This window comes from Chironomus tepperi, unplaced genomic scaffold (assembly GCF_022539635.2).
Source record: "Chironomus tepperi strain 1889 unplaced genomic scaffold, CSIRO-AGI_Ctep_v1 contig_177, whole genome shotgun sequence".
Taxonomy (NCBI): Eukaryota; Metazoa; Arthropoda; class Insecta; order Diptera; family Chironomidae; genus Chironomus; species Chironomus tepperi.
This window is the reverse complement of record NW_027226299.1, coordinates 1,289,722-1,312,048: the sequence shown is the minus strand read 5'-3', so window position 1 is coordinate 1,312,048 and position 22,327 is coordinate 1,289,722. Positions and strand designations below refer to the sequence as shown.

At 33.5% G+C, this 22,327-nt stretch overlaps 1 protein-coding gene across 1 annotated transcript; it reads right to left on the bottom strand.

The window, feature by feature from the left end:
* Positions 1-21,502, bottom strand: TrissinR (Trissin receptor). The gene is given in 9 exon segments (XM_070639035.1): positions 1-840; positions 1,166-1,367; positions 8,285-8,508; positions 8,573-8,782; positions 12,070-12,137; positions 12,306-12,402; positions 13,269-13,428; positions 14,220-14,364; positions 20,935-21,502. Coding segments are annotated over 9 exon segments (1,419 nt in total). The 5' UTR covers positions 21,194-21,502; the 3' UTR covers positions 1-786.
* Between the last annotated feature and the right edge of the window lie 825 nt (positions 21,503-22,327).

The following is a 22,327-nucleotide window of genomic DNA, read 5'->3' as shown; positions in this document are numbered from 1 at the left end:
TTCACATAGCTTAATTCAAAAAAGCCCAATTCAACTCTGCATTTAAGCAATTCCCAAAAGCAACAAACAAAGAGAATTGATATAAAAAACGATCCCTTTTATCTTCACATTCCTATGCATACTCATGTTAATCTATCGCTTTCTCATTCCATTCGTTGTATAATTCACATCAAGTTTTATGAGACGTACAGAAACACAAAAAAAAGAGTTTTTTTTATTGTAGAAAAATAAATAAACATAATTTTTTCTTTACAATTACACATTAAGTCATACAACAGCTTTGTTTAATTTTTTTTTTGTTTCTCTATTTTCTCTTTGTATCATTTTACTTTAATTCATCACATTATACCGAATTAGAGGACGAGAGGAAGAGAGATGCTTACATGTTTGGGTTGATTCCATTTGACCCATGAAAATATTTCAATAGGCAATGAATCTCATCATTATGAATCACTGAAAAAATCCGAAAAATTCTTCAAATTGTTTAAAAAGTTTGTCAACTGAACCTAGCTGCTATAGTGACTAAATTTATCTAAAATATTATACATTTAAAGCTTAGTTTTGATTTACACAAACAATTTATTGTGTCATCCTATCTATTCGACTTGATTTGGCACATTTTAATTGGATTTTTTTGTTTGTTCCACATTTCATCTCTTTTCCTCTACATCCTCTAGTTCCATTTTATTTTTTGTTGCCCTATCTCACTCACATCTAAATTTCACTTCACACATTTTATGTTTTATCAGAATTTTCAATTTTACAAAAACAAAAACACTTTTGTAATCAGGGTTGAGTTTGGATCCCAACATATGTCGTTTCAGTTGGCAATGAATGCTTCTGCGTTTTGTGCAATATAATGAATTTTTTTTAATTTTTTTTTTGGGTAAATCAAAAAGATCCGAAAAAAATGAGAAAAAAGAATAAAAAAAAGTTTATTAAGCAAAATATTTTTTGGTGGAAATTCCTCAAAAAAACACAACAAAACGGGAGACAAAAAATTTAATGCCTTAATGCAGTCTTACTGCTACGTCTCAACATAATCATTTGAGCTATCATATTCCATAACACTTTGATTCAATTGATGACCTCGATCAATGGTAAGGCCACCATTTGTCTCATCACCATTCATGTGCGTCAATATTGTGGTATTCAGATTACTTACATGCGTTACGGTTCGCTTATTTATCGCTCGATTTTTGTTTGACTTGAACGAACATATCAGTAATTCGCTCATGCCTTTGCGGAAATTTCTCGACAGGATGGCATAAAGGAGTGGATTTACGCCGCTGTTAAAGTATGTCGCTAGAAAAGTTAATGGTGTGAAGAGGGCTGTAAAGTTGGAATCGCCTTTGTAGCCGTCCGACCTGTAATGAAAATATGAAATGGAAGTGGGAAGAGTTAAGGTTATGATATTTGACACTTATTGAATTTTTTTTTTTTTTTTTTAAAATAAACTTTTTATTCATTAAATTTTTAACTTAATTATGTACAAAGTTTGGATACATTTTATTTGTATTTAAATTTTTAAAGGATTCTGGCTTATCGCATTCATCACTTAGTTTTTGATTTTATTTTGAAATTGTTTTGCTTTAATTTATGTTTTGGTTTATTCGGTGTTTCGCGACGCAAGACGAGTGTTGAAATTCGCTTGCAACTTTCCGACGTAGTCCTCAATAGAGGGTATTTTTGCTTCAGTATGTAGATCTGATATCCTTTCATATCTTGTTTTGTTGAGAACAATTCTCAAGAATTTGTTTTGTAGTACTTGTAGTTTTTGTAGATGTGTTTTTGCCATCCGTTCAAATGCTGGACAGCCGTATGTGAAGATGGGTCTCACGGCTAGCTTGTAGATGAGAAGTTTGTTTCGAACGTCGAGATGTGAGTTCCTGCTGATGAGGGGATAAAGTAGTCTTAGTGCAGTGTGAGCTCTGTTGGTCACATATTCTACATGCTGCTTTAATGTCACTCTCTTGTCGATTATCATTCCCAGATATTTAGCTTCGGTTTCCCATTTGATGTTTTCGTTGAGGAATTTGATGTTGTCTCTTGGAAGTTACCTGGAGTACCTATTTGTGATGAATAAGGCTTGAGTCTTCTGTTTGTTGAGATTTATTTTCCATTTGTTCATGTATTGTTGTACTTTTCTTCCAGTGTGTTGTAGATGTGTTACAATATCGGCTGAGTTTTCTGCAGAATGATACAATGCAGTATCATCTGCGAAGAGTGCGATATTGTTGGTTGTTTCTCTTACAATATCATATGTGTAGATGTTGTAGAGAGTTGGTGAAAGCACTGCTCCTTGTGGTACTCCGAATTTGATTTCATTGGTTTCTGAGAACTGACCTTTAATAAAAACTGAGAAAGTTCTTTCACTTAGGAAAGATCTTACAGTTTTTATAAGTGGTAGTGGAAACCCTAATTTGATCATTTTAAACAAGAGTCCGTTATGCCAGACTCTGTCAAATGCTTTCTCCACATCTAGGAAGATCATTCCTGTTGATTTCTTCCTGCTTATGTTTTCCTTTGCTGTTTTGATTACTTTGATGAGTTGGTGAGATGTTGATCGTCCTGTGCGAAAGCCACACTGTTGAGTCGGAATGATGTTGTTATCCTCCAGATGCTCGTTTATTCTATTCAGCAATACTCTCTCCAATATTTTGCTTAGGGAACTAAGCAAGCTTATTGGCCTATAGCTGCTCACTTCGTTTGCTGGTTTGCCAGGTTTTGGGATCGGGATTACTTTAGCTTTTTTCCAAACTTTCGGAAAATAGTTAAGTTTGAGACACGTGTTGGTGATGAACTTCAAATATTCGAAGCCTTTTGGTGGAAGATTTTTGAGGAGTATGTTGTTGACATCGTCTAATCCTGGTGCTTTAGGATTTTTCAGATTTCTTACAATGTATGAGATTTCCTCTACATTTGTAAGTTCTGTGCAGTCACTATTTTCTCCTTCCAATTTCCTTCACTGCGTTGTCTACTTCCTGGGTATGTACTGGGTTGTTGTCCTCAAGTGGATTTTCGTGAGCTTTACGAAAATAGTCACTGAGAACGCTGGCTTTTTCCTTATTAGTGATGAACGTTCTATCTGCATCAATCAACGGTGGCATCGATTTTGAACCTTTCTTGCAATGCTTTGCAATCCTCCAGACTGTTTGGTTTGATGGTTGGATTTCCGAAAGCCGCTTATTCCAGTTTGTATTTTTGAGTTCCTTAATTTTGTCTTTGATGACTTTCTGCAGAATGTTTAATTCAGTTTTGATTTGATTATCTCTGCTACGTTGCCATCTTCGTCGAAGACTTCTTTTCGTCCTGATTAAGTCTTTGATTTCTGGTGTGAGCTTTGTCGATTCAAAGTTGATCTTTTTCTTCTTCACAGTTTTGTTTCTGGAATCCATGATGAGTTCTGAGAATCTTTGATATGATGTTCTATCTCCTCTACTGTGTTGCATGGGTTTTCCAGAGTGCTGTCTTCGATGCGACGCGTTATTACGATTTGAATTTTTTCCAGTTGGCATTTCTGTAGTCATATCTGTAAACTGTGTTGTCTGTTCTGTCAACTTTGGATGTCCTGATTTGAAAATACACAGCGCAATGGTCACTCATTGCCTCTGTGCATTTTAGTTCTGTAGTGTTCAGACTGGAATTTGAGAGCATTAGGTCGATTGTTGATACAGATTTCGTCGGATCTTCTGGATAATACGTTGGTGAATCGGGGTAGTAGATCATGAACTCCCCGGACATATCCTGTAGTATTGTCCCGGCTTTGTTTGCTACGTTGCAATTCCACTCTCGATGTTTTGCATTGAAGTCTCCGCAGATGTAGTAGTTTCCTCTGATGTTTGTTATTTTGTTGATGTCATCTCTTAATGATCGTCTATTTCCTTCCTTTGCTTCCTCCTGGAAGATAGACGAGAGGATGTGGCAGCTTATTGATTCGTTGATGAAGACTTTTATTCCGAATTCTATTAGCTTTGTGTTGTAACTTGGTTGAAGCTGATGTTTTAGATTTCTTTTGACAATGATCGCAACACCACCTTTTGGTCTATCAATGCGATCAAATCGATGAATTACGTAGTCAATGCGAGTCTACTTTGGAGTTTGGTTTTAGGAATGTTTCCGATATGCACGCAACATCAACGTTTTGCATGCTGAGGTAGTCGAGAAATGCTAACATCTTATCTGCAAGGCTGTTAGCATTCCAGTAAATTACGTTGATTCTTTGGTGACTACAATCCATGTTGACTCATGTAGATTTTGGCAACTTTTTGGCCGATGGCTTGTTGTATCTGTTCCTCTTTTAGGTACTCTGGCTTTTTGGTGATGATTTCGATGAATGAGTTGATGAAGAACATGCATTCATCGTTGTGCCTGGGCAAATTTGTTCCTTTGTGCAGGATCGACCTTGGTTTCCACAAGTCCATAATTTCTACAACCTGTGTTGAAAATTGGTCTTTGGCTTTGACCTGTTGTTAATTCCTTCCCCTTCTCCTATTTCTTCGGTTTTTGTTTTGATTTCCCTGACTTGGGGTTTCTGCTGTGGATGCTTATTTTGTGATTTTATGGTGACTGGTGCGAAGGTGAAGCTGGTTTTCTGGATGTTGTTGGTACCGGTTCTGGGATACTCCTAGCTGGTCTTTGTGATGTAAGTTGATCAGATCCGCCTGATCGTTCAAAGCATTCCTTTGTTGTCCAAGGATTTCGTGAATTCCTTTGTTGTTCACCTGATGGTCTGTTTTGATTTCGGTTGTTGTCGTTCATTGATTTAGCTACTTCTCGATTATTTGTTTCCTGATGTTGCATTCTTGTGAGATTGCTGTATGTTTCTCGTCGCAGAAGTGACACTTTAGTTTTTCGATTGGGACCTTGTTGGTTTCAATCGAAATGTAAGGACAGGTTTTTGAATCATGCTGTTCAGAGCATCTGAAACAGATTAGTGGTTTGTTACAACCACGTTGTCCATGACCAAACTGCAAACATTTCGAACAGAAAGAAGGTCCGTTACGCCTGTTGTTGTATTTAGCCCATTTTACTTTGAAGCCGTAGACACAGTTAACCTTTCGAAGGTTTTCCAAAATGTTACCTTCCTGTACTTTATTAAAATACAGAAGGTAGTTCTGGTCGTCGTCGTTTTCGTGTCTCCTTTGTTTCATTGTCATTTTGACAATTTTAATTGGTGATATGTTTTCCGTTTTCAACTCCTTTTCCAAGTCTACGATCTCCATCATAAGTCCGTAGAGCACGAATTTCATCTGTGGTTCCTGGTTTGCATAGGTGTGAAAGTGGTGTTGTTTTTCTCTGAGGAGTTTGATGAATCTGTCGTAGTCGTCCCAACTCTCCGTTGATACAACTTTTGTTTTGAGTTTATCCTTTTTGACGTTGATCATAAAACTCCTGGGTTGGTTGTTGATCATCAACCTTCTGATCTCCTGTCCTCCACCACTTTATATGGATCGGTGGTGGTTTTGGTTTCTGCTGTGATGTTACGTTGATGTCTTTCGATGATGATGATATTTCACTTTGTTTTGGTTGTTCTGGTGCTTTGCTGTTATCTCCGCTGAAGTTGAACAATCTGTCATCGTACAGATTCGTCCTGGCATTTGAGAAGTCAAATTGTTTTTTGTTGTCATCTTTCTTTTTGCTAGCACTAGATATCTTTTTGGCTGGCGCACTGAAGATTTCAAGTTGGCTGCGACGTTTTTCTGCCCTTAAACGAATTGATCCATTGTTGTCTGTTTTGTTTTGAGATTTTCCATCTCAATGTCATTTGCTTTTCGTTGTTTACATCCTCGGTGATGAGAGTTGTCACGGGTGCTGAATCTTGTTGTTGAGATTCAGGTTGTTTTTCCGAAAGTTTTTGGTTACTTTCCTCGTTGTTGAGATTTGTTGTTGTTTCTACCATTTTGCCGAACAAGTTCTGAACAAGTTGAACTGAGATTCGAAACTTTAATCTCTGTTGTTGTTATCTGGAGCTTTTGAGAATTTTGAATTAATTGCGGAGCGAATCAAAAACACGTCTGTTCCCTTTGACGGACCGATGTGAACTGTCGACACTTATTGAATGATGGGATGGAAATTCAAAGGATCCCACAACCCCCCTTCTACATCCAGTTCTACTATTTTGAAACAATTTCGGCTATAAAGTCTCCCAAAATATGTCAATCAATCCCACAACAAACTGACTGACAAAAGCTATTCAAGCATACATCACATCCAGTCATAGCTGTGGCTTTTGATCATAAAAGCTTACAAACAATAATAAAAGCAACTGCTGGAATTTATGAAACCCTAACATAATCGATAATCATAGCCTTTTACATGCGGTTGCCTCGTAATTTATGCTTCCAGAAAATTTAGCAAGTAATGAATTTTAAGCAATATATTCTATCAATTTTGCCAATTATCCTTTTCCTTGTAATGATGAAATTGTCTGTCCCTTTTTGAAAGGATCACAAAAAGCTGAGTCAAATGTAAAAGCATAATTAGGAAGATCAAATGTAAATTCCATTGAACTCATCCTAATTTACAACAAAAAGTCTTGCCTGGCAATTGCTCGTATGTGTAGGAATTAAAATTCATCAAGCCCGAGCAGCTCAATAGGGACGCTCTGGCACAGTGGTGGGCAACCTTTGTGCCGCGGCACAGTAGCGAATCCCAGAATTCCTTTGGAAATATCATGAACAGTATGACATGCTCGGTATCCACCAAGTTGAGTCGTGAATAATAAAAGGTTGCCCACCCCTGCTTTAGCTACTTTATTGTGCTGCTCGGGATCTCAAGTCATAAAAATCTGAAGGCGGTAATCCAATCTAAACTTTATTAACATAAATTTTTCAACAAAATAATTTTCGTTATACTTAACAATGCTTGCGCGCCTACATAAGACTCACATTTGACTGAGTGCTTTACAAATAAGTAATTTGTGGAAAAGTTTGTTCAGCACACAGACTCTATTCAGATCAGCACCAAAAATAGAAAACTTTCGACGAACGATTTGTGAATGAAAAGCTTTTGATTCCTTTTTAAGTGTTTGTGGAAATTTCAATTCACAGTCATATCAGATGTCTATTCATCTTCTGCGTATGTAAAGCTTTATTGGCTTTTCAATTGACATGAAAAACGCATGAAATGAGATATTTTCGTCAAAATAACCTCAATTTATGTTAGAAATTGAGATTTTATTGTTATAGGAACAACGGTAGGTGTTCAAATGTAATTATAGAAATCCCTTGACTGATATCATTTGCCAATTGATGCCTTAAATTTGTTTAGTGTAACAAAAAATTTTATCAAGCAGAAAAAAAAGATTGAAAATTTCAATTCAGTTCCCTCAACATAAAAAAGCTCTTGTTTGGTATTTTTAGATTGATGTGAATAATTCATCATCAAGTATTTGCTTTGAGTTATGCACGACTCAAGTCAAAGAAGTGTGTATTCAGGAGAGTAAGGCATTTCTCATGGAATAAAGCTTGTGACTGTTCATGCAGGATACCTTAGCACTAATCATGAATTCTGTCCAAAGCCTCTGAATTCCGTCTCTTCCAAAAATGTCTAAATACACTCCTGGTATCAAGCAAATGTAGGATTTTTGGATATACAAAAAATATGAAAAATATTCAGACAAGATTATGTATATGAATTATTAAAGTACTACGCAGAAGATGCAAATACTTAAGATTGAATTAATAAATCTAATATCGTTAAATTTTCCAAAAATTCAGCATGTCCAATTCAAGGAGAATTAAAATTTCCACACCCAGAGGTGAAATTTTCTCGAAATTTTCCAAGAAGGAAAATCCATATTAAAGCATTTTGATTAAATCTCAAGTCCCATAAGAATTTTGACGAATTTATTTTTTATGAGCTTTTTTCAATGGAATTTTCCGAGAATTTTCCTTTGTCAATTTAGGAATATAAATAAATATAATTTATTAGATATTCAACAATATTGTTGGTTGGGTTCTGAATTTTATGCCGGAAGCTTAAAGGCTGTTCTGTAATTACGTGACGCTCTAACGCACTAAGACCCCCACGTCCGTCCTAAGGAGAGAGAGGTTAAGATTTCATTACGCTTCAAACAATGAAGCTACGTAGGGGGCTAAGGGAGAGGGTAGAGATAACGAAGGGAGGTGTTACGTAATAAGGGAACAGACCCCAATCTTAGAATCATCTTGTAAAAATTGCTTAAATAAAATGTTTTTCCGAAATTTCCAACCCCATTTCAATGACAACCATTTCATGCAAAAGATATTATCCATTAAAGCTTTGATGTCTTAAATCTTACCAATATTGCCACATTTTCCTTCCATGAAGTGGTAAGTTGCACAAAGCAAATGTCAGTACGACAACGATCAACATCCTAACAACGCCTCGACGAGCTCTCAGTACATTATTGGTTGAATGTGTTGATATGTGAGTGTGGTGCGGATGATGTCTCACATGATGACCACCATGTACACTCTGTGTCCTCCAAGTTGATACTCCATTTTTATCAGTCTCCATGGAAACCTTTATTAGAAGGACAATGAAGTAAATTAATTATTTTTTTATGAAAATTTTAACGAGTCCATACCTCACTCTCACTAGCATTGAGCATTCTTTTGTTCTCACATTTCTGCTGGTATCTACAGTATGGTGATGGATTACTTGCGGAAATGACCTGCGTCATTGGTGTTGTCGATTTCATTTGTAAATTCCTACCCAATCCCTTTGAACTTTTCCATAATGATATCGCTATGCGACTATACAGCACCTAGATTGATAAGAGTGGGATGAAAGGAAAGTTGTTGATGAGAATTTCTCAAAATAGATATAGACATAAAGTTGTTGGAATTAAAATTATTTTAAATTAATTTCCTGATATTTATTTACAGTTGTTTCAATTGAATATGATTGACAAATGTCAAAGTTCATAGTTTAGATAAAAGGAGGAAGCTCGGGATGGTGTTGATAGAGACAATAGTGTTATTTGGGATTGATCATTGGCAAGCGATAGTCAGTTAAAGAGCCAGGTACTTGTGGATAGTCATTTCTATTATTCATCAAAAAAGTGCAACTGCCACACCAGAATGTACCCAAATCGACAGCCTAGATATAGGACAATATGTTATGTCACAGAATTCCATTCTAATCTCCCCACATCCTCTTCCGGCACATTCAATCACATCTAAATCTAAAGCACAATTCATTTCAATTCTAAATGACCAAAAAAGGAGCTAGGAACAAGAATTCTTAATTAAAATCCTATTGAATTTTTCATTTTAAGTCTCAAGCATAATCATCACTTTTTCCTTCACTCATCGTCAAATATTAATGCTTTGTGATTACTGCAATATATTTCTAGAGATACATCAGTCGCTTGCTGAAACGAAAAGCTGCTTGTGATAATTAACTATCATTAATTCTCAAGGAAATGTTCAGGAACTCCCTTAGCACTCCTTACAATTCTCTTAGTATAATCTGGTATACAATTGATGGCTAGACTCTTACTGTCACATTTTACTTATTTTGGAAAATTTATGAAGATAATGGCAGTGATATTTTGATGCTTAATCTCTTGAGTAGGATGTTGAGTTGATGAGCTATTTTTGTGAAAATTCTTTGAAACATTTTTCTGTGCTTTATGTTGTGTACAGAAAATTATGGCAATAAGAAGAATTTATGAAAAACAGAAATAATTGGAGTGCAAGAAGATGAAGCTTTGAATTTGAATGAACAAAGCTCAGCATTTTTGACATACGCATGATATGCAAGATATTTTAAAATAAATCTATTCATAATGTATTTCCACATGAAATATCAAGAATAATTTGAACTAAAAAATATCCCAAGGATAGATCTTCATCAAAATATTCGAGAAATATAAGATACCGAACAGCATACTCGCTAGGGCTCCGCTCCATCGCAATGTTATCAAAATGGCCCCAAAGTATCCCTGACAGCAGCAGATCTCGACCCATTTTGGCGATGAAAATTGCGAATTACCGCATTTTGCAGCCTGTCTGAACAGCACAATGTCATTTTTAGGTGTTCATACCGGTGTGTTCATAAGTGAGACACACACGTGGAAGACATTAGCATGCAGCAAAAAATTGCACAAAAAACAATTCTCTTGAAATACAATTTGACATCTCTTGGTGTAGGTAGTGTTTTTTCCTGGAAGGATCTTCTGAAACGTGCTAAATGTGAAGCATCAAACTTAATGATAACATGATTTACTTAGATTTTGATGTGCAATATTTGTTATATCTGATTCGTAAAGTGGCAATATTTATCAACATCGAATATTTGTCTTGGGATTAGATAAAATCAGTGAATTGACTATGGGCGTTTTGATCTTTAGATTCTTAGCTAACTGCAAATAGTATTGTTCATAGTTTCTACAGCATCATTGATGCTATCTCTACACAACGATGAATAAGCGTCAATCTCTAAAATTACACATGGAAGAAAGTTCGAAAGGTAATATCTCCAGCCGCTGTGACTCAGGCTGTGTCATGTCAGATTCAGCAAAATCTGGCTACACACCAGAGTCACGTTGGTCTGGGAATCACAATTTTCCGACTTTTTCACGCCGTGTGCTTTTCCAGCTAATCATCAAAATTAAGTGTATCTCCAAAATGTCACTTAATTTCTCATCTGTTTCTCATCACTATAAAAGCATGCAAATGCGGATGTAAAGGAAATCAATCGAATTGCTCCTTTGATTTTTATCTCTTTATATATGATCAATTCTTGGAAATCTCAAACCTTATTAGCTTATATCAAAGCGCTGCTAAAAATAAAGCACGTTACTCTATTATGTCATAACCTTTCATCCAATCCCCACGCACAACGAACGTAATTTTTTTCTCATTCACGTGAAAATTTATCAAAAGTGAAATTAGGTGAAATAAAAATATTTTCCGTGCTTTAAAGCTATTTACGTGCAGATGTATGAGCACAAATTACTGAGAAAGGAAGGAAAATTTTGACAGCATCAAGTAAAGTTAAGTGAGCTTTTAAAAGCATTAATCAAGGCTGATTGTTATCAAAAAAATTTATTCTTCCTCTTCTAATTGAATATTCGCGTATAATTAATAATGGAAGTGCCTAAATGAATAATATTTCCACCGAAAAAAGAAGTTTCTAATTCCGTTTCGAATGAGAAACTTGATCATGTATAGACAAAATTATTCAAGATACGTAAAAGTTCAACTCGTGAATTATTAATACTATTGTAAAAGTTCTGTAGTAAGTGCTAATGAAATCTAATGAAGAAAATCCGGTTTATTGAGGTTTTTCATTAGAATCATGTCTATAGTAAAATTGTAAAAGAATATTGATTTATAAAAGATATATAGATTCTAAATTATGGATATCATTAGTGATTCTGTGTCCTTGAGGTTTCTGCTTATTTTCACGTCTTTATGCATAGACGAACATACAATCTTAGACTTGTCTTAGACAGATATGACTATGATTTTGAGTCATTAGACAGAGATGACAATATGTTCGCATCTTTAGACAGAGATGACTATATTTTCGCATCATTAGACAGAGATGACTATATTTTCGCATCTTTGGATAGAAATGACTATATTTTCGCATCATTAGACAGAAATGACTATATTTTCGCATCTTTAGACAGAAATGACTATATTTTCGCATTTTTGTTCTTACCTGTTTGATTACCCAGAAATGACTATCCTATTCTCTAGAATTTGTGTTTTTCATTTATATACAGAAACGACTTTAATTCCAATGAAGGAATAACATTTAATCTATTTTTGTGTCTCTTTATCGACCATGCCACAGAGCTTATGTTCAAGCTATAAACGATTAATATCAGTAATCTTCATGCACTAAATTTAGCATTTAATACCTACCGTCATGCCACAAGTATTATTTTGGCAGATATATCTTTCGTTTAAAAACATTATTTTTAGCAAGCTTAAAATTAATGAGATTTTGATATGTCAGTAAAGCCAAAAAATAGAATGAACATCAAAGATTTTGACTGCAATGGTTTCGTTTGCAGGATTACTTCTTCTTACGTGTAGGAATTAACAATCGTATTCTATCAAAAATGTTCAAAATTGATAGTATGTCAAAAAATTTCATGTTGTAATCCCTTCTATTCACAATACATATCGTTTCTGATATCCATGATGTTAGATGATGAAAAATTCAGCATAAAAAAAGTCGTGACAGACAAAATTGAATCATTTTAAGAGATAAAACATTTTGAATCAGCAAAATAATCGTTCTATTAACGTTTGAAAAAAAGAAGATTAATCAGCATAAATAATGAGACTTGTTCTTACCTGTTTGATTACCCAATTTGTTTGTTATTGTTTGTACGAATATGAATTTTGGTGCTGAATATAATACAGATCCTAGCCATACGAGACCTATCACAATCTAGAATTTGTGTTTTCATTTTATACCGAGTTGGAAGAAAATTGGAGGGAAATTTTTATTATTAAAATAGAATATGAATTGGATGTAAACAAATTCAGCAAAATGGCAGAGAAATTTTTGCAGTTTTTTGACAAGTTAAGTAACAAGAACTACATCCACTGAACTGGATTTAAAGATTTCTTAGAACAGTGGTTTGCAACCTGTGTGCTGTGGGATACATTGTTAGTGGAGCAACGACCGAAACGACAAATGTCATGCGATTCTTGGCGTTTCCATAAAATTGAGAAGGGGGACACACTAGTGTGCCGCGGCACAAAGGTTGCCCACCACTGAATTAGAAAATGGTTAAAAATAGTAAAGATTATGTGACTGTCAAATTAAAGGAGAAGTTGAATGGGGTAGAATTTTATGAATGTGACTCTAATCTTGTTCTGAGAACAATCTATAATCTTCAAAGAATTTAAGCTTTGAATCAATAAATATGATCGATGAAAAGAAGAAATTATCGAATATTCGACTTTTAACACAAAAGCCACAGAGAATTATTTTGAAGCCAGACAATAATCTTTTGTTTAAAAACATTATTTTTAGATCCACGTGTACGACTTATCGTAAATTAATGAGATTTTGAGGTTATGTCAGTAAAGCCAAAAAATAGAATGAACATCAAAGATTTTGACTGAGGGAGCTTAATGGTTTCGTTTGCAGGATTACTTCTTCTTACGTGTAGGAATTAACAATCGTATTCTATCAAAGTATAAAAAAAAAAAACTTGAAATGTTCAAAGTTAACTTTTGAAAGAATAAGCCTGGCAGCCACGTGTATCAAAATTTAGAACTTCAAACAGAATCAAATTTTATACTTACTTTCAATCTACTTGCTGTTAAAATCTGTTTACTCGTTATGGGATGTTGGATGGCTAAATAACGTTCCATACAAATGACGACGAGGATGAATATAGATGCTGTATAACTAAGTGATGTGATGAAGTAGTAAGTCTTGCATAAGAAACTTCCAAATACCCAACTATGTACCATGAAATGAGAGAATGAATTAATAGCTTTTTGTTTAAATTGACAACAAAATTGAATCATTTTAAGCAGCAAAACATTCTGCAATTCAAAAATAATTCACATTTTGGGGATTTGCTATTTTGAATAGTTTGAAAAGATGTTCAGAAGATTAATCAACAGATTGCTTTTGAAATATTTCACATAAAAAACATTTGTTTCTATTGAATGAGGAATAAAGCCTCGAAAAGTTTTCGAAAAACCGGAAAAATGAGATAAGATTGAGTTGAAAACAGGAAGCTGATATGATTGCAAAAGCTTTTTAATAGAAATGGCTGTAATTTTGCGTCTTTAGACAGAAATGACTATAGTTTTGCATCTTTAGACAGATGTGACTTTAGTTTTGCGTCTTTTGACAACCCTTTGCAACTTAAGACAATAGACGCAAAATTCTCTCAAGCTAAATTCGAACTTATTCCAATTTTAATCAACATTAAATTCATTATAGCTTTATATCAAACTTTTTAATTAATTTAAAGAAATTATTTCATTTTTAAAAGCGAAAACTTAGTTCTTACAACTTTTCAAAAGTCATTTCGCTAATGTTTCGGTTCATAAAAGTCAAAATGCAATTTTATTTCGTTGCATTTATTTGAAAAAAGTTTTTGTTAAGAAGATTAAAAAAATTCGTAATTTAATTAAATGTAAAATTATGTTTGAAATGCTTCAGGAACTCTGTATGCAAATTTAATTAAATTTTCGAAAATGAATTTTGAATTAAAATTAAAAATCAGCATAAAAACTTACCTTTCAATCAAATAAAGTGATAAATTCTGATAAACACAAAATATTCCAACACAAAAGTCGGCCACAGCAAGGTTGGCAAGAAAAAAATTTGTAATTGAACGCAGTCGTCGTGATAAGGTCACTACTAGAATCACCAAAAGGTTTCCTGTAAAGAGAAATCAAAAAGATATAATTAATTGATAAGTTTAGAAACCAATAAATTTAGAACAAATGAAATACTTTTGAAGAAACTTAATATTACAAAGGTTCCTTAGATGAAGTTTGTTTGAAAAATTTATATGAGAAGCTATATATAATGTTTTAGGAATGAACAAAGTTTTTGAGTATAAAAATAGTTTTAGAATGAAAAGTTTTTTAATATTTTTGAGTTAGTTCCATTTTATAGAGTCGAAAGAATGGATACTTTAACATTTATCTAGTAATCAAATGAGTACAATGATGTCAAGTAAAAGTATTGAATAATTTAAGGGACATTCAACTTTTTTGTTCAACTTAATCATCCGGAAACTTAAATTTTGGTACTGAATTTATACCGAAGCTACTTCGACATCGTGCTTGTGTTTCTTCGACCATCGTCAAATTGAAACAGACACGAGGATGACACACGACGTAAGAGTGGTCGAAAATTCGACTCAAGGCCGACAAACCTCATGGCTGAGGCTCAACTTAATCTAATCTGTCGTGAGACCAGAATTGAGTCGACCTGAGGCCATTTCTACGTCGTGTGACTTACAGGACAAATCACAATAATAATCTACTTCTAATTAAGCTTAATCCTCAAAATTCAATAATTTGAATGCCTCTTTCAAAAGAAGCAATTTACCAAAAATCCCACAAAACCACATCATAAGGGTAAAGGAAGTAATTAATTGCAGCTGCAAAAAAGCAGTAATTCAAAATCATTTGAAGAAGCATTTAAAGAGCTTTTCAAGTGCATTCTATTTTCATTTTCAATTACATCCTTCGTGTGAATGACGTTCAGTGTATTTACTTATATGAGCAACTCTTAATCACATGAATACCTCCAACTACTAAATTAGTGAAAGGAAATGCACAATTTCAATTTTCTAGCACTTTCTGTGTAAAGCATCAAGTATGCTTTCGTATGGTATTTTTTACATCAAAATAGAAATTGCCATTCGTACCGGAATTGTGTAAAATACAAGCGAATAGTAAACAACATTCAGACACGCAATGAATGAAATTTTCAGACAGCAAACAACGAACTCCTATATTGTTGGATTGTTGATTTACAGCACAATTTATTCTATTTTTATTTTTGTTCATCATCAATTTTATTTAAGAAAATGAATGGAAAAAATATACGAAACGAAAAAAAAATCGTAAAGAAAAATTGGCAATTTGACTTAATGAGGAAGAAAAGAAGAAAATTGAGGAAATCATAGAAAATTCGGATATAGCAAAAGGTTATGGTATTAAATAGATTTGTTTTAGTTTTGCTGTTGAAATGTGAAGGAAAAATTAATTTAAAAGAATTTTTGGATACGCTTGTCAGGGGCGTGTTCAGAAGTTGACATCCTAACCCCACCTCAGCCTCATTTTTCCCCCAGATACTCAGACATTTCTAAACCACGTGCCTTCCGGGTACAAACAGTGATACTCCTAGTCAAGCGGAGAAATGGCATCAGTGGCCTAAATGGTAGAACATTAGCCTTGTTTGCCAAAGATGCTGGGCTCAATTCCAGATCATGTCTGAGACACAAATTGTAACTGGGTACACTGCAATGTGCAGAGCTTCCAAGTGGTTCAGATTCCACTTTAAAATATAGGACTAAATGATGTAGTACAACAGATTGTTAATAACAGCAACTCCAGCTAATAAGGCTGCCCCTTCAAGCATTATTTACTTCATATCAGAAATAAATACTTCCTACATAATTCCTCAACATTCAATTATTTTGTTTATTTATTACTGAAAAACTCTTTAATTTTCTATAAACAACCCTTAAATATTTGTTGTTCAATTTGATGCAAATTTGTTTAATATTTACAGTCCAAACAAATCTTAATGAGCTCATCAAAAAAGTTTTTTTTTGGTATACAATAGCAAATTACTTCGATTTTGCCTTTTTGTTTGCATTTCTTCTAGATATTTTCATTGTTCGCGTTCATAAATCCATCATGATCTAATTATGTGGAAAAGATAATTTTTCTGATGAGAATTGGGTGAGGATTGAAATTGTTTTGAGAATGATATTATTTGGGGAATTATTAAGTCAACTCCCTAAGAAGGAAGTAGACTTTTAGCGACAAGCGGAAATTAGCAATAGAGCCTGTTTCAGGCTAAATCTGACGGAAGCCATGGGTTACAATTGATCCCCAATCGAAACCGAACATGGCAAACAGTTCATGGCATTACCATCACGCTATTGTACCACGCCACATAGGTTGCCCACCCCAGAGTATCTCCATTAATGAGTGCCCTAGTATCTCAATTAAGTTGAATTAGTTCCAAAACTTCAAAAATGACATCAATAGTTTTTTCAAAAAGTAAGTGAAGGAAATTGAGAATAACTTAGATCCTTATCAAAATGATATGCTCAATTATAAGGAAAGGAAACTAACATAGTTTGAGTAATTGACTTTTAAACTTCATGAAAAATTCAAAAAGTACTCAATTTGCTATTTTTATGTATGCTCTATAAAACTCTTTTAAAATTCAAATAAAAAAAGTTAAATTTTCAATTTAAACTTGTTCCATTGAAAAAGGAAGTTTTTCTGTGACAATGAGCAGAAGATTCAATTTGCTTCACAAGAAAACTCAAATATTAAATACGAAATTCAACATCTGACTCGTTTAAAAAGTCTTAATAGATGTCAGTTTAACAGCACGACTTCACTTTAAGAAATTTCTTTGACAAAACCACACTAAAGAATTTTTCCTTTTGACATTTTGTAGCTTAAGAGAATCCTTTTGATAGCTAGAACGACCTCAGCACTCAAAGAAGCATTAAGAGCAACTTGTTGAAGTTCAAGGAATGAAAATGCTTTTAGTTTATTTTTGAAAATACAAAGTTATGGGTTAAATAAAGGAAGGTAAGGATTGGATGAAAAGTATTTGCAGAATGTATGGCTACTGCTGAGGAATGAAAGGTTTTCTGAGAATTTTTAAGGGATTTCTTAGTTTGTAGCTCTAAACTGCAACTACAAAGTTATACTAAATGGAGACTGAGGACTTCCTAGAAGACACATGGCTTCATGCCAGCGTGACTCTATCCTCAGGCTAAGGCGGAATCAGTGGAAGCAGACCATAGTCAACTCCGTCAGGGGTGATTTTTTGGCAATTTCTTTACCGTGTGCTTTCCGGGCTTGTATCTTCAAATGTACATAAAAGCATGTGGAACCAGCATAACAACCTTCTATCTTCAATCCAGTCACTTGGAAATATTACGTCATTTCCGCATTAAATAATCAAAATAAAAATGTATGCCTTCCAACATTCTCAAAAAACTTTTTCAGCCTAATCCGTCGGCACATAACAAAAAATAATCCAAGATGTCAAAAGTGCTATCAAGCTAGAATTACTTTGAAGTTTCCAACCTCAAAAAATCATTCTTTTCACGCTTGAGGGCACAGACTTTCAAGATATATAAACATTATTTTAGCAGTTCCTTTAGAAACGATATGTTGGCATTATGATGGGGATTGCTATCACATTGCGTGATGAATATTAAGCATGAAGAAAAAAATATTCGTGAGATGATGAAAATCCATTTTTCCGGATTTTTAACATGAAAGAGTTTGAAAAATTGAGGTTAGAATCAAGATAAGTTGATTCGATGATATAAGCTGTCGACTGGATTTGACTGGATCTTATAGCAATGATCTATGATTTTTCAAAGTAAATTTCAGTTTATTTGATTCTTATCGATATTATTGACTTCAAAAATTAATGATTTGTAGATTATGACAGTTCAAAGTACCGTCTTAAGCTGATTGAACTGTCCAAATCAAATTTCACTGAATGATGTGCTATAAAGTCGATTTATCATTTCAAAATATGATCAATCGCTTATTGAACATCAAAATGACTTAATAGCAGCACACATGACTGACTTTATGGATTTGTTTATATTTGATTGCTTTTAGTGTCTAGTTTTGAGATATTAAAAGCAAAAACCAGACATTTATGAAGCATAATTGAGGGAATATTGTATATAAATGCGGTTAACTGTCTGTAGTAGTTTGTTGACTTTATTGGTCAATAACTCAAAATAACTGGTCGATTAGACACTGTTAAATTGTGAGGATTCACACTAGCAACCCCTATAGAACACATCTGGACAAACTGATAGCACCAGTTCCTGCCTATCGAATATCTTTTGTCAAACTCAAAGTTTCATTAAGACAAATTTTGATGAATGAAACAATTTTTGAAGGAAAACCAAAATATTTTCCGCAAAATTTCAACTTCCTTCAAATGTCGCAACTGAATTAAACCAAAATATTCACCGAACAAGTTTTTCAAGATGTTACACCATAAATTTTCTTTCTTCTCTTCATCTTCCGTCGATATTCGTCGAAAAAAAATGTTATTACTAAGAGGTTTTCGTTTCCTTTTTGTGGCTTTTACGCTTGAAATCAGTGTTGAAGAGTTTTATTTAATGCTATGGAGATGATGTTGAATGTTCTGTAAACAAAGTCGTTAGCATTGGCATAATTTGTTCTGAAGAATTTGAAGGATTTTTTAAGGAAGTAATGAAATGCTCCATCACGAAAAAGAATCTCAATGCCTTTGTAGTCATCCAACACTCTCATTCTTAACACGCTGAGAAACACAATAGGTCGATGACTTGGCAACTTAGCAACCTTCTCGATTTCCTTTTCCTTTGTATTCTATTCTTTTGCCAGAAAAGGTAGATTTTTTAATAAATTAGAAAACTTTAAATGCTCAATTTTGAGCAATGATTACTTTGATGGTCAATTTTTTCTTCATCAATTAAAACTTTGCTTAATTACTTATGATGTTGAGGATATTGCTCGTAGCGATGAGAAATATAAAATTTAATCCAAGCAATCAGACCTTTAATTATCGATTTTTCCACCTTTAAACCTTTTTGTCCACAAAATATCAACTTTGCTCCTTTCTTTGGATATTCTAATGATAGCTGTACTAACTAAAGTGTCATCGTCTTCCTTAACTGTATATTTTTCACTTGTTAATTATTATCACTTTTTGTTCACAAAAACAAGATTGTAATTTTGAAGTTCAAAATTTGAAAAAATTGATATTTGAATTTTGAACTTCCGGTAAATTTAGCAATAATTTTAAATCTAATTTTACCGTTTCAAATTCAACCATAGTTTTTCAATCAGAAAATAAGAATTTCTAATTCATTTCCATAATTAGGCAATTCCATTAAGTTTTTCAACACGCTTAATGTTTTCCTCAAGTCATTTTCATTTTAATTTTTTCAGTAAATTTGCTCAACAAATTTATGAATTATTCATTCGCTGAAAAATGGAAGTGTTTAGCATTTTCTTCGAAGCTCGAGCAATAATAGCTATTCCAGCGCACACTCTAGAACCAAGAAGATTTATGTTCATTCAGTGGAATTGGTAATGAACATGTGAGTACAAATGGAAGTAATAAGAAGTTGCTTTTGTTAAAAATAAATGAAAAATTTCAATTTACTAAACAACAACAAAAGAGTCGAAAAGTGAATGAAAATGTTTGCGGAATAAAGGAAGAAAATATAACAGACAGGTGCGGTATGAAATGAGTTGAAATTTATAGCCGCAAAACTGATTGCTTTTTCATGTCATTTAAGATGATTCATGAGACTTTTTCCTTCTTCTTTTTTATGAGCAGGAATTTTAAAGCTTTCAGGAAAATTAGTTATTAAATGAGTGTTTTTTCAGGATGAATAACGGTTCAAGCACGTGCTTTGAATTTCATATTGGAATGTTTCAAGTTGAATTTTACACAAAAATATTGAACGAGTTTTAAGTATATTAAAAGATTTCTTATTGTTCTCGTTCTTCAATATTTCTGAAGTGCCATAAATCCTCAATCCTTATTATTCAGTAAAGCGTTAAAAAATGAGAATTTTATGACATCCTTGGAATCGATGAAGGAAATCCATCAATCACTCAAAATAAATATAAAATATAAGCAATACAACACATGGGCGTAGCAAGTATGTCTTTAAAATGGGAGGATGAATGGATTGCCAATATTTAGGGTTTTTTTGTAATTTTATCACGGAATTGAGGAATGGGGGCTGATCTTTAATTCCCCCCAACATCTCTCAATACGCCCCTGATACAGCAAGTATTTTTGGAAGTAATTGATCCTTAAATTTGAAACATTCCCTCATGGCTGGAGCTGTCTGAGGTTTTCTTGTTCCTCAATACAGTTCTTTGAAGGAATTTTTAATAGGAGACGAATTGAGAAAATCAAGCTTGAGTTAGTCGAATGTGAAACGAGACTAGACACAAAATCAGCAACATAGCCATGCCGTTTAAGATTTGCCTTTTTTTAGACCATTTTTCATCCCAATGAACTTTTACTAAATCCTTCACAATGAATCTAAATTGAAAACTTAAAGATTCCTTGATAGTTTCAAACTAAAGCTCAATCCATGAGTTTAACCTCACTTTGACAGATAATAGCACATGTAAAATGAATCACTACTGTGCATCATCATCAACAAACCAAAATATAAACTATAAAATAAAAAAAGTCACTTACCAAAGAAACAAAAGCAGAAGACCAGCGAATACAGTGTAATAAAGACATATCTAACATCTTTCCTGTCAAAAATGTATTCCTTATGTGGCTCATGATATAAAAATGTCGAGTTTGCGTCACTAAAACTACTATTTACATTATCACCGCTATCAGTCACATTTAAATACTCTGTCGTCAGAAACATCCTCACAAAAGTATCTGTTGTTGAGTAAATGATGTCATTTTCTGTATTATCACTCGTTGTTTGTGTCAAGCTCATTTTTTTGCCTCACTTTTATTATTTTATTATTTTCACGATTAAGTCTATGTCAAACCATGTTTTATTATTTTTGATTTTAATTAACCATTATCACCGTGCTTATGTACGTCCATTTTTGTTTTTTATCGAAAGATAAGACCTTATTTTTTTGTGTCACTGATTTATTTAAAGCTGCTGATAAACTCTACAAACATACACGAAAAAATTTCCTTCAATATTTACACTGGAAATGAGGGGAACCAAAAAATAATAGCAATAAATTTTGATTTTTCCATAAATTATTAAAACGACTCAATTCACTCGAATGTGTCAACTGATGTGCGATAGAAAAATTGTGTATAAATAAAAAATTAATGGATGAGATGTATGTGAGGCATACAATTACAATAACAAAATGCATTGCGAATCGCTTAATTCAATTAGCATTCATTTTCACTTATCTATGGATCAGTTTGTAAATTGAAAAAGAGAACTTGTTCCGCATACTTTAGCTTGTATGTTGCTATAGATGATGAATGGCTTCGGCTCATTTAATTGCGTATCAATTGAAGGAAAAGATTGAATGGCCTTGAAGGAGAGGCATTAAAGACTTTAAAGTCAGAAAATTTTTTGTAAAATGGAACCAGATCTTCCAAAAAAATTTCAATTTTTAAATTCTTCCTACCCTCTACCCCACTTGTTCTAGCTACTATTCTGACGTATAGACTATTCTGACCTATAGAAGATTGACAAAAAGGTCAAAGATTCCGTCGAGGCACTTACGTCTTGGACATCAATATGGCGTCGGAAGGATGGTTTCAAACTACATTGTACCGAAAACGGTATCCGAAGCTACTGTAAAACTAATTTTTGCTGTCAAATGGATTGAAAACAGCTGATACGAGCACTATCAGGACTTTCCAAAATGCTGCAGGTCTGCAATAATTGTGGTCAAATTCTAAAATGCAGGCCTGCAGTTCTTGTCCGAACCCTAGACTTAACACAATGATGTTAATCAGTGCCCAATGTATTTTGCAGCTTGGATATTTAAAGCTCTAATCTCAAAATATCCTCAAAATCTCTTCCAAAAAATCCTTAAATCCATCAAAATTTCCTTCAGAAATCCTCAAATCTTCAAAACCTTCCTAACCTTTC